Raw genomic sequence first — 14,592 nt, 5'->3', positions numbered from 1 at the left:
GGCTCGCCCAGGACTCTAGCTTCTTGGTGGGTGGGAGCTGCTCTGTGCTTCCCTGGAATCGCCCCTTTCAAATAGGGTGTATGGGGAAATACTAACGGGAAATTCACTGAGGGTGAGGCACTTGGGGGGAATTCTGCTCCAATCCGCAGAAGCAACAAAGGAAGGGCTGGTTAACTGGAGCATGTAACATTTGGTGGCTTTGGATTTTACTCCTCAATCCTCAGAAATGCCTAAAGAAAGGGAAAAGAAAGTTAGGTGGTAGATTGCAGCTTCTTGAAACACTAACATTTCTTTCTTTCTTTCTTTTAAATTTTTTTTCTTTTATTTTGAGTGAGAGAGGGAGAGAGAGTGAGTGCAGGGAGGGGTAGAGAGAGAGAGAATCCCAAGCAGGCTCCACACTGTCAGCATGGAGCCCAGTGCAGGGCTCATGAACTGATGTAGGGCTCATGACCATGGTGAGATCATGACCTGAGCTGAAATCAAGAGTTGGACACTTACTGACCGAGCAACCCAGGTGCCCCATCTTTTTATTTTTTTTTTAAGTTTTATTTATTTATTTCTCCATCTCACAACCCCGAGATCAAGAGTTGCAAGCTCTGACTGAGCCAGCCAGGCACCCCAAAAGACACATTTGCATTTCATATGTATCTGTAGACTGGAATGAGGGTATATTTGTTTTACTTTACTTTTAGCTGTGAATGTTTATACTTCTAAATAATTTTCTCTGATCTCTGAGCATTTTTTTTTTTTTTTTTTTTTTTTACTCTTCTAGACTTTCTAGAAGTACCATGCAGGTTAGTTATAAAACTAAAAGTCTTAAAACTTCTAGAAATAATAGAGTGTGTATATGCTAGATTAAGCCATGACTTGATGACATTGTTTCCTCTTCTATTTTCTTTTAAGTTTATTTATTTATTTTGAGAGAGAGAGAGAGCATGGGCAGGGGAGGGGCCAAGAGAGAGGGAGAGAGAGAGAATCCCAAGCAGGCTCCATGCCATCAGCACAGAGCCTGACGCAGGGCTCAAACTCAAGAACTGTGAGATCATGACCTGAGCCGAAATCGGATGCTTAACCAACTGAGCCACCTAGGCACCCCTTCTTGCATTTTTAAATTACATTTCTTTTGTTAATGGTTATCTTTATTTTGTTTGTTTTTTTTTTAAATCTGTTGTGCTAGGGTGTATTTTCTTTTTTTCTATAATTAGTTGTGAAACAATTTTTCCTAAAATGTTGGAGTATATGAAGGCCTAGCTAAGAATAGGTACTTAATAAATATTTGTCAAATGAAGGTCCACCAAGTGCAGGCAGGCACACACTCACACAGGCACGCACACTCGTTCATTCACTCACTCACACTTTATTATTTACCTAAAGAGAGAACTTCTTCTTTTCTAGGGATGCAAAAAAAAATTTTTTTTACAAAAAATATTTTAAAAGTAGTTTTACATTTTTGATTTATTCCAGGTGTTTCTCAAGCTGTGCTCCCATGTGGTGTCTTGTCAGCAAGTGGAGGTGGAACCCCTATCAGCAGATGATTGGGAGATACTGGTAAAGAAAACACAATGAGAATTATCCTGGTTTAAGGTTAAACTGCTTCAAAATAGTTGTTTGTTTGTATTGAAGTATAGTTGATGTACACAGTAGTTTCAGGCATACAACATAGTGATTCAACATCTCTGTACATTACGCTGTGCTCACAAGTGTAGCTGCCATCTGTCCCCATACAACACTGTGATGATACCACTGACTATATTTCCTGTGCTGTACCTTTTAGCCCTGTGACTTACTCCTTCCATAACTGGAAGCCAGAATATCAGTGTCTCTAGATTTCTCTTTTCTGAGCTTCATTATATATTCTGAGCTGGTTCGAGTTATAAGAACTTGTGATTTCCTTACCAGACACAGAATGGACTAAACATGAAGTGAATTGATTTTTTTGTTTGTTGGTTGTAGGAACTGCATGCTGCTTCCCTTGAACAGCATCTGCTAGATCAAATTCGAATAGTTTTTCCGAAAGCCATTTTTCCTGTTTGGGTTGATCAACAAACTTACATATTCATCCAAATTGGTAGGTGTTATTATATTTTTCCACTGTACTCCATGGTAATGCATCCATAGCAGAGGTGAACACGTACTAATGAGCTTTATTTTCCACACAGTTGCACTGATTCCAGCTGCTGCTTATGGAAGGCTGGAAGCTGATACCACACTCCTTATTCAGCCAAAGACCCGCCAGGCCAAAGAGAAGACAGTTTCAAAAGCAGATAATGCACATGGGAAATTTCACAATAGGTCTAATAAAACAGAAGTTACAGTTGACTCACCATCCATGCCAAGCTTATGGACTTTGATAGGAAGCATTTTTTCTTTTGGGTCTGAGAAGAAACAAGAGCTGTCTTGGGGTTTAACTGAAATGAATGCATTCAAAAATATGCAGTCCAAAGTCGTTCCTCTAGACAATATTTTTAGAGTGTGCAAATCGCAGCCTCCCAGTATGTGTAATGCCACAGCAACTTCTGAGTTTCGCAAACACTATGCCGTTCATGTATTTCCATGGGACCAGGAATATTTTGATGTGGAGCCCAGCTTTACTGTGACCTATGGAAAGCTAATTAGGCTACTTTCTCCAAAGCAACAGCAAAGTAAAACAAAACAAAATGTCCTGTCACCTGAAAAAGGGAAGCAGATATCAGAACCACTAGATCAAAAACAAATCAGCTCAGACCATAGTCAAGAAGCTGCTAAGTCCTGTGTGCTAAAGGTTGTCTGGAATGGACTTGAGGAATTGAAGAATGCCATAAAGTACACCAAAGACATAGAAGCACTTCATCTTGGGAAAGTCTGGGTTAGTATAAATTTTATTATGAGAGAAAGCAATTTCATGTTGCTTGAAATTCTCCAAACTATGAGTTAGAATAATATTTTATATACAATTTGAAAATCAGTATAAGAAGTGGTGTCTAAAGTCCCTGCAGGGGCACATTTCTGATTATATGGTAAAGTCCTTGTTTGGGTGAAAATTGTGTATATTCTGGTTAAGTAAACTTGGACAGCTATAAGCTTAGATAGTTATAGGCCCAGAGAGGTAAAAATTACTTGCCTTAGGTTACACAATAAATAAAACTAGGATTTACGCCCAGGTGTGCCAACTCTAGAGTTCATGCTTAGCATGGGGTGCCCTACAAAGCCTCACAATTTTTTGTTAAAGTGTATTTATTTTGAGGGGGCGCCTGGGTGGCTCAGTCGGTTAAGCTTCCGACTTCGGCTCAGGTCATGATCTCGCGGTTCGTGAGTTCGAGCCCCGCGTCGGGCTCTGTGCTGACAGCTCAGAGCCTGGAGCCTGTTTCGGATTCTGTGTCTCCCTCTTTCTCTGACCCTCCCCTGCTCATGCTTTGTCTCTCTCTGTCTCAAAAAATAAATAAAAACATTAAAAAAATAATAATTAAAGTGTATTTATTTTGAGAGAGGGCACGTGCATGCATGAGCAGTGGAAGAGCAGAGAGAAAAAAAGGGGGAGGGAGAACCACACTCTCAGCATGGAACCCTACATAGGGCTCGAACTCACGAACCCTGAGATCATGACCTGAGCCAAAATCAAGAGTCGGACACTTAACCGACTGAGCCACCCAGATGCCCCATGAAGCCTTACGTTTTTAATACCTGCCAAAGGTTTATTCCCCAGTTCCTGAAAGCAGAGGAGGGACTTGTTATATGTTGGGGGAAATGCCCAGGTAGGGAGATACCTATGGTGTGAGCTGGCACCAGGATGGGAACGTGTCCAGAAGCTGCTTACCCTGATGAGGTCAGCTCTTTAACTGTGGGCCTGGCGGGGAGGTGGTGGGGGGTGGGGGGGTTGGGGGAGAGAGGAGAGCAGCTGTTGTTTCATCTTCTCATCCCGGCCTCAGGTAGTAATGCTTCATTTATGTGAAATGAGTCGCTAGCCCCCTCTTACTTGAACTTAATTTGAGCATTGTAGAGTGAGACTTCATGGTGATAAAGGGAGGAAATTGTTAGGGAAGAAAAATGGGAAAGGAAAGGGGTCATCTTTGTAGATTTCTTTTACTGCCAGTTTCACATACGACCTCTGTGCTGGCAACTTACAAAGTTTTAATATCTTTGGCTTATATCATTTTCTAAAATTCTAGACCATCAGCTCATTATTTTCTGTTAGCTCTAAACTCCCAGTTTAAGAGATCCTGCTACATCTTCAAAATAAAAATGTCTAACACTGAACTTGTTAGGACTTTCCTTCTGTGAATGGTTCTGCCACGTGGTGGGAATACTTTTTTTTTTTTTTTTTTTCCTTATGAATATGTGGTGAGTATGGGGTGAAGAAGTGCCAGGTAAAGGCCTGGAGACCATATAAGATAGCAGCAAGGAGTCCACACTTCCCACTCCACTTTAAAGGTTGGCAGCCGTGGGCACTGAACAGTGGTGGTACAGCAGCAGGTGCCATCCCGTACTCACACAGGCTTGACTCAAGAGAGCACAGCTGATGGATTGCATTCTGAGGAGGGTGTGAGAAGAAAGAAATGAAGGGAAAAAACTAAAATGTTTGTGATACAACAGTACCTGAACATCCATCTGGTTACTCTCTGAATCATGATAACGCAAATTTACTTACCCATTAATTTACCCGAGTTTATGAAAGTTAATACCAATATTTACACTGTGGAATATTTTTAAATCAAGTTTTAGACATATTTATATTTTTATTTATTTTTATATTTCAGATTCCAGATGACCTGAGAAAGAGACTAAATATAGAAATGCATGCAGTAGTCAGAATAACTCCAGTGGAAATTACCCCTAAAATTCCAAGATCTCTAAAATTACAACCTAGAGAAAACTTAGTGAGTTCAAATTTATGTTTTGTCAGTTGTTTTACACATCTTATGAGATGCTTTGGCTAAATAATAAGAATGTTGTATTTCTTTTTGCTAGAAGGGCGAAGAAGTCTTTTTTGTGGTAAAATATATATAACAAAATGCTGTTTTAACCATTTTTAAGTGTACAGTCAGCATTAATTACATTCATAATGTGCAATCATTGCCACATCTATTTCCAAAACTTTCCCATCTCCCCAAACAGAAACTCTATGCCCAGTAAGCAATAACTCCCTATCCTGTCCTCCCCCAGCTCCTGGTAACCCTATGTACATTCTGTCTCTGTGAATTTGGTTATTCTAGATATTTCATATAAGTGGAATCATACGGTATTTGCCCTTTGTGTCTGGCTTATTTCACTTAGCATGTTTTCAAGGTTCACCCATGTTATAGAATGTATTAGAACTTCATTCCTATTCATGGGTAAATAATATTCCATTGTATGTATATACCACATTTTGTTTACCCATTCATTTGTTGATGGACCCTTGGATTGTTTCTACCTTTTTGGCTCTTGTGAATAATGCTGCTATAGAACCTGTTTGAGTCTCTGCTCTCAGTTCTTTTGGGTATATACCTAGGAATTGAGTTGATGGATTTTATGGTAATTCTGTGTTTAATTTTTTGAGAAACTAAGAAGTCTTTAGTAAGCAACACACATATTATGTATATTGTGCCAATGCAAATATGATAATTTAGCTTTTTTTTTTTTTTTTTTTTTATTAAGTAAGCTTTACACCCAACATGGGGCTTGAAATCATGTCCCCAAGATCAAGAGTCACATGCTTTATTGACTGAGCCAGCCAGGTGCCCTGATAATTTGGCTTTTAGAAGATAGGTATTTTTGCTATATTCATGTAATTTTTAAAAATTTTCCCATATTACAGCATTAATACTGCAACCAAAAGAGTGCTAGACTGCTCGCTAATAGAGTATTATCACCTGTACCAGTTTAGTTTACCAGTTCTCAGAGCACTACAATCCAGGAAAATTACTGTTTTTCTAGGTTTTGAAACTTCCAAACATGACTTTATCCTTCTCTGATTATTTGAATGGCCCTTTTGGGTCTTTAGGATCATGATGGTCATTATAGCATGGAAGAGCCATTTTAACAGAACTTTGATGAAACCCCAGATAAGATTGCTTGTATTATGTACTGGAGAAGAGAAAAATAAATAGAATAAATGCCATTTCCACAATAGTATGGAACTGAACATTTAACACATTGGCAGAACCGTACACAGTGATTTCTAGTTTTAACTTTTTAGCTAATTGATCTTCGTATTTTTCAAAAGTTAGGTCTTGTGTACAGACATTTGACTTTTTTTTGTTTGTTTGTTTCAGTATGAGGCTCTTAGTGCAGAATTCCTTTTTTAATCCTGAGTTGCATATTTTAGTGGAACTTTTAGGATGTTGGCAGTTGTCTCTGGGGTGATTATATCTCTTAGGACCTAAACATGTCTGATTCTAGAGGAACTGTGAGTTGCTTTCTGATTCTTCAGGTCTTGATTTTAAATATATTTTTTTAAGTAAACTCTACAGTGGATGTGGGGCTTGAACTCATGACCCCAAGATCAGGAGTCTCATGCTCTACCAACTGAACCAGCCAGGCGCCCGGTTTTAAATAGTTTTCATTTTCAGACTTCCTTTAAGTCTTTAATCCCATTGCCCAATAAAATCCAAAGAAGTGACAGATGGTTTCTGTGATCTTTAAGAATGGGAAAGTGATGCCTGTACTTAGTTTAGCCTGCTTTTGTGGTGATCAAGTTCTAAACCAAGCTTAATCAGCAGAGCTAAGCTTGACTCTGGATGAATAGAGGCTTATTTTCCTAGGCAGATATTAATGATCTTTCCTATATGAATTTTTGTGTATTCCTGTTTTTGTCTTCATGTAGGTTTTAAAAACTTAAAAGCTTTAAAAATTAATAGTGTTTTTCTCAGAATTTCTTTATACCTTTTAACATATTAACGTTACACTTACTGGGTATAACAGTACTACAATCTGCTTAACAGAAAAACAAAGAAAAGTGACTTGAACATACAAAGAATTTATTTTTCTTATGTACAGAGAAGTTTGGAGGAGCTCATAGGTGGTTAAACCATGTCATCAGGGACCTAGGCTCCTTTGGTCTTTCTGCCATCCTTAGCCTATAACTTTCCTCCTCTTAGATGCAAGGGATTTGCTGTACGTATAGGCATCACATATGCGTTCTTGGCAGAAGGAAAGACACAAAGCAAAAACCTCCTTGCAAGGTTTGTATACCTTTTAATTAGAAAGAGAGGCCCTTCTCAACAATTGCTGATTGCACACTATTGGTCAGAAGGGAGTCACATGTATGTGCACACATATGCACACACAGGTCCACTCTGGGAATTGGAGAGTTTTCTTTCTCACCTCTTTAATAGAGGGAAGCAAGGGAGAATGGAGTTGGAATGGTTTTCCATCCAATGAGCCAAATTATGGTATATGTGTCACTGGTCCTAGAGGTAGGGAGTGTTAAAACTTTGCCACTTGTGTAAATGTTTCTTCCAGCTTCAGTGTATTCCTTGTGCTGTAATATCAATTCCCAGATCTGTGCCTCTAAATATGAACATCCTTCCTGGTTTTGTTTGGTAAGGTTTGCTTTTTTTTTTTTTTAAATGTTTAAGTTGTTTCTTTTTAGTTGCTCCATTTAATAGATTATAAAATTGAGGTTGAGACAGTTTCATTAATTTGCCCACAGTCACACAGATAATAAATGGTCATGCCAGACTGGTGTGCACCTTGAACTAGCACATTTATTTTTGCCACACTGTTGTAGAATGGGTATACCGTGATTTACTTCCCCAGTCTCCTACCAATGGATACCATCTTATGGTTCTCACATGAGGTGAGCAAGGCTCAGAGAGGTTAAGAAGCTTGCTTAAGGTCCATCAGCCATATCAAGGTTTACATATTATTAGCAAAGTAAGGTGTTAAACTAAGGATGTTAACGTTAAATTTAGGTATTTGGATAATTCATTACTGTTCTTCCTTTTCTCTGGCAGCCTAAAGATGTAAGTGAAGAAGATGTAAAAACTGTGTTCTCTTCATGGCTACAGCAATGTACCACTACCACACTTCCTTTGATAATATCAGAGGAAGAATATATTAAGCTGAGAATTAAAGATGGTGGGTAAATTTTGTTATTTTGATATTTTTCCTACTAAAGAAGTGAAAAATTTTTCATTGTTGTTACAACCTTTAATACATGTGAACAGGAAGCATAATAATGATAAGTAAATGGTAGATTTTACATATTGAAGAATGCTTTTATTTAAATTTAAAGAAATTTGAATCTTAAATTATCTCTGTTTCAGTACTAACTCACATTTATTACTTGTTTTTTTCTTTTTCTTTTTTTTTTTTTGATAGAGTTGGAGGAGTTTTCTCTAAATATAGTTCATTCTGGGGAAAAAGAAAAAGAAAACATTTTTTTATTGAGTCCCAATCTGCTGCAGAAGATCACAATACAAGTAATCACATAACTATTGAATCTTTAATAAAATAATATTTGTCACATTGGATCAATAATAAAGTATGAATTTACCTGTAAGACTTTGCATCCTGAAGTGTGTTAGAAACGTGAATGATAAGAGTAAGGAATAACTTGATTTAAAATATTTTATTATATAGTCTCTTTAAGTTATCTAAACAAATTGATTTATCCTAAATTTAAAATCAATGCACAATTAAGTTTCAAGGATAGAATTGATTGTGTTAACTGGCAGATAGATCATGATTTCAAATTATTCTCGTATTGAAACAAAGGAAAACTTAGCTTTTGGGATTTGATTTTTAAAATTCCTATTTTTAGTTGGAGTTCTGCACAACCCATATTATTTTGTCACTTCTTAAATTCTCAACTCTTCACAAATATTACCAGATCACTTTTCTTCTAGCAGTATTTTAAAAGTGGTCTTTTTTAGAATATTATGTTTTAGCTAGGATATTCATTCCCATTGTTAAAGAATTGAAGATGCTCTAGTCGTTTAGAATTTGAATGGTTTGGAACTAGACCTTGTCTCTACTTTTGAGATAAAATTGAAGGAATACCATTCAAAGAAGATACAAATGGTAGAATTTTGGAGAGTAAATATGACACAAATCAAAATTATAAATAAAGATGTATGTATCTGCAAAATGTATGAAGGAGATGACATTCTTTACTGCTTGGATGAGTAAATTATGTTCCTTGGATGAATAAATTATGATTGTCAAGGCTAATTTGAATAATGATCTTGCATGCACAATATATCTTTTCTTGGTGGTGTAACAAAATCAGTAATCAATTTCCTAGGACCCAAGAAAAACAGGCCACAGATATAACTTTGAAATGTAAAATTGATTTTTCCTTGCTACTGTAGGTCCTTCTAGATCCTATGGTAAAAGAAGAAAACAGTGAGGAAATTGACTTTATTCTTCCTTTTTTAAAGCTGAACTGCTTGGGGTAAGAAGTTACGGCCAAACTAATATGTTTACAGACATGTTTGACATTATCTCTGGCAGGGTTTTTATATGTAAATATTAAAGTAGATGTTAATGTCATTGAATAATCTCAGTAATGCATTAGTAGATATTTTTTCAAGGATTGTTTCTGTTTTCACACCTAGCTTAGTAATTTGCCTTGTCTTCTTAGGTAACTACATAAAAGTCTGAAGCTTATTAGAAATTTTACTTCAAGATTTGATTTGTGAGAAGGAAACAACTGGTTATGACCTAGATCATATGTGCTCGAATAAAACAATAATTCTTAAGAGTTAATACATTTACTTTAAAAGTTAATCTAAAAACATTATTTGAATGTTTAAAAATATTTCAAATTAAGTTATTCCTTCAGCTATTTTATTAATGTACTAATTGGGATTATTTGTGTTTTCCTTAGCTTTTAAGACAAGTCTGAAAAGAACCTCCTGTTAACTTATCTCTTAGGAAATATGAGACTCTCGTATAAACATTATATCTCAGAATTCCTCACAGAAACCTTTAGTGGTTATAGTAGCAGTGATTTGATTTCCTATAATAGTATAATCTGTAAATGTTTTAATAAAAGGACTAAACCATAAAGTAACAATGTTTATAGCATAATGCTCATGTAGAAAGTAAAATCTCTTCAGTTCAGATTCTGATTTTCAGAATTTATATTATCAGAAATAAAGTGGTAGAGTCAGGAAGTAGGTTGAAGTTCATGCTTGTATAATCTACAAATTGAAACCGGATTTCAAAGCTTAATTTAAGAGGAAATAAGTCTTCAATTCTTTTAACACTTCAAATGCTCTCATTTATGATTTGTTGTTTGTGTCTGTTAAGACAAATTCCTTGAGATGTCCTGTTAAGACAAAACTTTTAGTTACTGTACATGTTTGAAAGTAATAAAACTAATTTTAAAAGTTGTGACTCAGATTTGGCATTAATTCAATACGCTGTCAACTAAGGGAAACTTTCTAACATTTTACTCTTTTAAAAATCATTAATTAGCCTGGAAAGGAAAGTTCCAGAATTTTTTACAGCTGGATTTTATCCTGCTTCAGCGTTTTATCATGCAATAATGTATATATTTTGCAGAGGAGTGAATTCTTTAGGTGTGTCTTCCATGGAACACATCACTCACAGCCTCCTGGGGCGCCCTTTGTCTCGGCAGCTGATGTCCCTTGTAGCAGGACTTAGGAATGGAGCCCTTTTATTCACAGGAGGAAAGGTACGTAGTTAAAATGTGCCCATTTCACTAATAACTAATTTTATTTTTTTCTTTGAGTTTTGATCATCTGTTATATAGAGTTGTTAATACAAGATATAGGAAGTGGTGATTTAGAAAGGGGTGATGAATAAAATGAATAAGGTGTCGTGCTCACTGCCTTTTTTATGTATCATATGATACAGTTGTATGATTTTTCTTTTTTAGGATGTTGATAGGGTTGATTTTTTTTCACATGTTGAACCAGCCTTGCATGTATGTAATAAATCTCACTTGGTCGTGGTGTATTTTCTTTGTATACATTGCTGAGTTCTGTTTGCTAAAAATCCTTTTTTTTTTTTAATGTTTTAAAAAAAATTTATTTAATCTCCATACCCGACATGGGGCTCAAACTCACAACTGAGATCAAGAGTCTTTTCTGACTGAGCCAGCTAGGCACCCCATTATTTGCTAATATTTCTGTTGAGGATTTTTGCATCTAAATTCATGAGCAACAGCCGTTGTTAATTATCTGACTTTAGCTCAGGTCATGATCTCTCAGTCCCTGGGTTTGAGCCCCGTGTCCAGATCTGTGCTGACAGTTCAGAACCTGGAGCCTGCTTCGAATTCTTTGTCTCCCTTTCTTTCTGCCCCTTCCCCACTCACACTCTTTCTCTCTCAAAAATATATAAACATTAAAAAAATTGTTTTAATTCATGAGCAATATTAGCCTATAGTTTTCTGGTTTTGTACCACTTTTGTGTGGTGTTGCTATTAGGGTAATACTGGCCTCATAAAATGAGTTGAGAAGTGTTCTTTCCTATTCTGTTTTCTAGAAGAGAGCATATACAGTTGGTATTCATTCTTCCTTAAATGTTTAGTAAAATCTCCAGTGAAACCATCTGGGTGTTGAGATTTTTGTCACCTTTGACTTTTTTTTTTTTTTAATGTTTATTTATTTTTGAGAGTGTGAGCGGAGGAGGGGCAGAAAGAGAGGGAGACAAGAATCCAAAGCAGGCTCCAGTCTCCAGGCTGTCAGCACAGAGCCCAGTGTGAGGCCCTGACTCATAAACCATGAGATCATGACATGAGACATGTAGGACACTTAACCGACTGAGCCACAGAGGCGCCCCGACCTTTAACTTTAAAAAAAAATTTTTTTATGTTTATTCATTTTTGAAAGACAGAGAGACACAGAGCACAAGCAGGGGTGAGGCGGAGAGAGAGGGGGACACAGAATCTGAAGCGGGCTCCAAACTCTGAGCTGTCAGCACAGAGCCCGATGTGGGGCCCGAACTCATGAACCGCGAGATCATGACCTGAGCCGAAGTCAGACACTCAACTGACTGAGCCACCCAGCTGCCCCAGGACCTTTAACTTCTTAATTATAAATTAAATTTCCTTAATTGTCTTATTTCACCATGGCAGACATTTGGTAGTTTGTAATTTTAAAGGAATTGGTCCATTTCTTCTAAGTTGTCAAATTTATGAGCATAAAGTTGTTTGTAGTATTCCTTTCATTATCCTTTTTGAATGGCTGTGGAATCTACTATGGTGTTCCATTTCCTGATTTTGGTGTTTTGTGTTTTTTCTCTTTTTAATCTTCATCAGTTTTGCTAGAGTTTCCCTGCCCTTTTTTTTTTTTTTAATTTTTTTTTTTTTTTACGCTTATTTATTTTTGAGACAGAGAGAGACAGAGCATGAACGGGGGAGGGTCAGAGAGAGGGAGACACAGAATCTGAAACAGGCTCCAGGCTCTGAGCTGTCAGCACAGAGCCCGACGCGGGGCTCGAACTCACGGGCCGCGAGATCATGACCTGAGTCAAAGTCGGACGCTTAACCGACTGAGCCACCCAGGCGCCCCTCCCTGCCCTTTTAAAGGGCTTACAGTTTTATTCTTTACCAGTGCAAAATTGTTTTCAGAGGTACAGTGTGGTCTCTGTGAATCTTTGTTCTTTTATTCAATTCAAAATTTTAAGACTTTTTCATTTCCATTCACTTTTAACTTTAGTAAAATAACTCTTTTTCCTGTTACTAGTTCAGTTGCTTTCTTCTGATTCTTACTTAAAATATAACAGCTACTCCAAGAGTGCCTGGCTGGCTCATCAGTAGAACATGTGACTCCTGATCTTGGGGTTGTGAGTTCAAGCCCCACACTGGGTGTAGAGATTACTTAAAAATAAAATTTAAAAAAATACATATTTGTATATACATATCTATATGTAGTAAAAAATATATATGTGTGTGTGCATGTGTATGTGTGTGTGTATATATATACACATACATGTATATATACATAGTTATGTAAAACTACACCAATAACCCTAGTATTCCCTTTAGGAAACCAGAAAAAAAGAGCAAATTAAGTCCAGTGTAAGGAGAAGAAAAGAAATAAGAATTAGAGCATAAATCAGTGAATTAAAGACAGGAAATCAACAGAGAAAAATCAGTGAAACCAAAGCTGCTTCTTTGAAAAGATCAATAAAATTGATAAGCCTTTAGCCAGTCTAAGAAAAAAAAAGAAGACACAAATTACTAATACCAGAAATGAAAGAGGGAACATCACTACAGATCCCATAAACATTAAAAGGATAATAAAGTCATAATAGTAATAGACAACTCTATGCCCACAAATTTGCTAACCATCTTAGATGAATGGACCAATTCTTTGAAACACACAAGTTCCCAAAACTTGCACAAGAAGTGTACAATATAAAAAGGCCTATAAGGAAGATATTATACCAGTTTTCTACAATCTCTTTCAGAGGATAGAAGCAGAAGGAATGCTTCCTAAGTCATCCTGTGAGTCCAGCATTACCTTAATACCAAAACCAGACAAAGACGTTAAAAGAAAACTGCAGACTGATAACCTCTCATGAACATAGATACAAAAATCCTCAACAAAATATTAGCAAATCAAATCAACCAATGTGTATAAAGAATTGTATACCATGATCAAGTGGAGATTTATCCCAGGTATGCAAGCTGGTGAAATATAGGAACTATTCTATGTGGTTTCTAGGTTTCTGTGTCACATTTCAAAATGCATCATCATTTTATATTTATTTTGAAAAAGCAGTATCGTATTGACTCAGACAGACTTTTCCATCTCACCTAGGGGTATCATGGGTAATATGAAGAACAAGCAGAAGACCTGGATTTGAGTCCCACCTCTGTCTTGTACTTTCTGACTATGACCACAGGGAGTTTTGTGGTTTCTTAATCTGCCTTCTTAGGATAAACCTCACTTAAGGGAAATAATATATGGGAAAGCACTTTGTAAACTCAAAAATGCTATACAAGTGTGATTTACTTTGTGAGGAGAAAGCCCTCAAACTAAGCAAAGTATGATAGATGGGACCTGCACCCCAGCACCCTTAATTTCTTTATTTTTTGGAGCCCGTTGACTTTAAATGTAAATACAATTCTGTAAGGTGTAAGTGTGGTCGTATTTGTTGAGTGGCTGCTAAATTTCAGATTTTGTGTAACAAGCTTGGCTGTTTTTCCAGTCCACGGTGCTGAAAAACAAAATGTTAGAACTGGTGCAGGGCTGTTAAAGCTAGACAAAACAGCAAGGGTAGGAAATAATACTAGATCGAGGGAAAAAACCTATATTAAAAGAACTGTAAAAACCTGCCAACATTCAGCTTTTCTAGGGGGCACTATAGCAACGGTCAGCAAATTTTTTTTTTTTTTAATGTTTGTTTATTTTTGAGAGACAGAGAGAGACAGAGTGTGAGCAGGGGAGGGGCAGAGAGAGAGAGAAAGACACAGAATCTGAAGAGGCTCCAGGCCCCGAGCCGTCAGCACAGAGCCCTATGTGGGGCTCGAACTCGCAAGCGGCGAGATCATGACCTGAGCTGAAGTCGGACGCTCAACCGACTGAGCCACCCAGGGGCCCCGGTCAGCAAAATTTTAAATATGTGTGTGTACCTTTTGATACATTTATTCTGCTTCTAGAAATTTATTCCAAAGGTGTAATCTGACAAATAAGTTAACATATGTATGGTTAT

General features: G+C 36.9%; 1 protein-coding gene across 3 annotated transcripts in view; it reads left to right on the top strand.

The window, feature by feature from the left end:
* PEX1 (peroxisomal biogenesis factor 1) overlaps window positions 1-14,592 on the top strand; it is a 47,246-nt gene that overhangs the window by 6,568 nt on the left and 26,086 nt on the right. For all 3 annotated transcript variants that reach the window (XM_019443304.2, XM_019443305.2, XM_019443306.2), the window contains exons 3-10: window positions 1,465-1,548; window positions 1,954-2,068; window positions 2,160-2,845; window positions 4,734-4,853; window positions 7,914-8,037; window positions 8,281-8,381; window positions 9,273-9,355; window positions 10,471-10,603. In XM_019443304.2, coding sequence (XP_019298849.1) covers window positions 1,465-1,548; window positions 1,954-2,068; window positions 2,160-2,845; window positions 4,734-4,853; window positions 7,914-8,037; window positions 8,281-8,381; window positions 9,273-9,355; window positions 10,471-10,603 — 1,446 coding nt within the window. The remainder of the gene's footprint in view (window positions 1-1,464; window positions 1,549-1,953; window positions 2,069-2,159; window positions 2,846-4,733; window positions 4,854-7,913; window positions 8,038-8,280; window positions 8,382-9,272; window positions 9,356-10,470; window positions 10,604-14,592) is intronic.

Source organism: Panthera pardus, unplaced genomic scaffold (genome assembly GCF_024362965.1).
Source record: "Panthera pardus isolate Hobbes unplaced genomic scaffold, ASM2436296v1 HiC_scaffold_8, whole genome shotgun sequence".
In the NCBI taxonomy this organism is placed as follows: Eukaryota; Metazoa; Chordata; class Mammalia; order Carnivora; family Felidae; genus Panthera; species Panthera pardus.
Note: the sequence above shows the minus strand (reverse complement) of the source record. Positions and strands in the feature narration are given on the sequence as shown.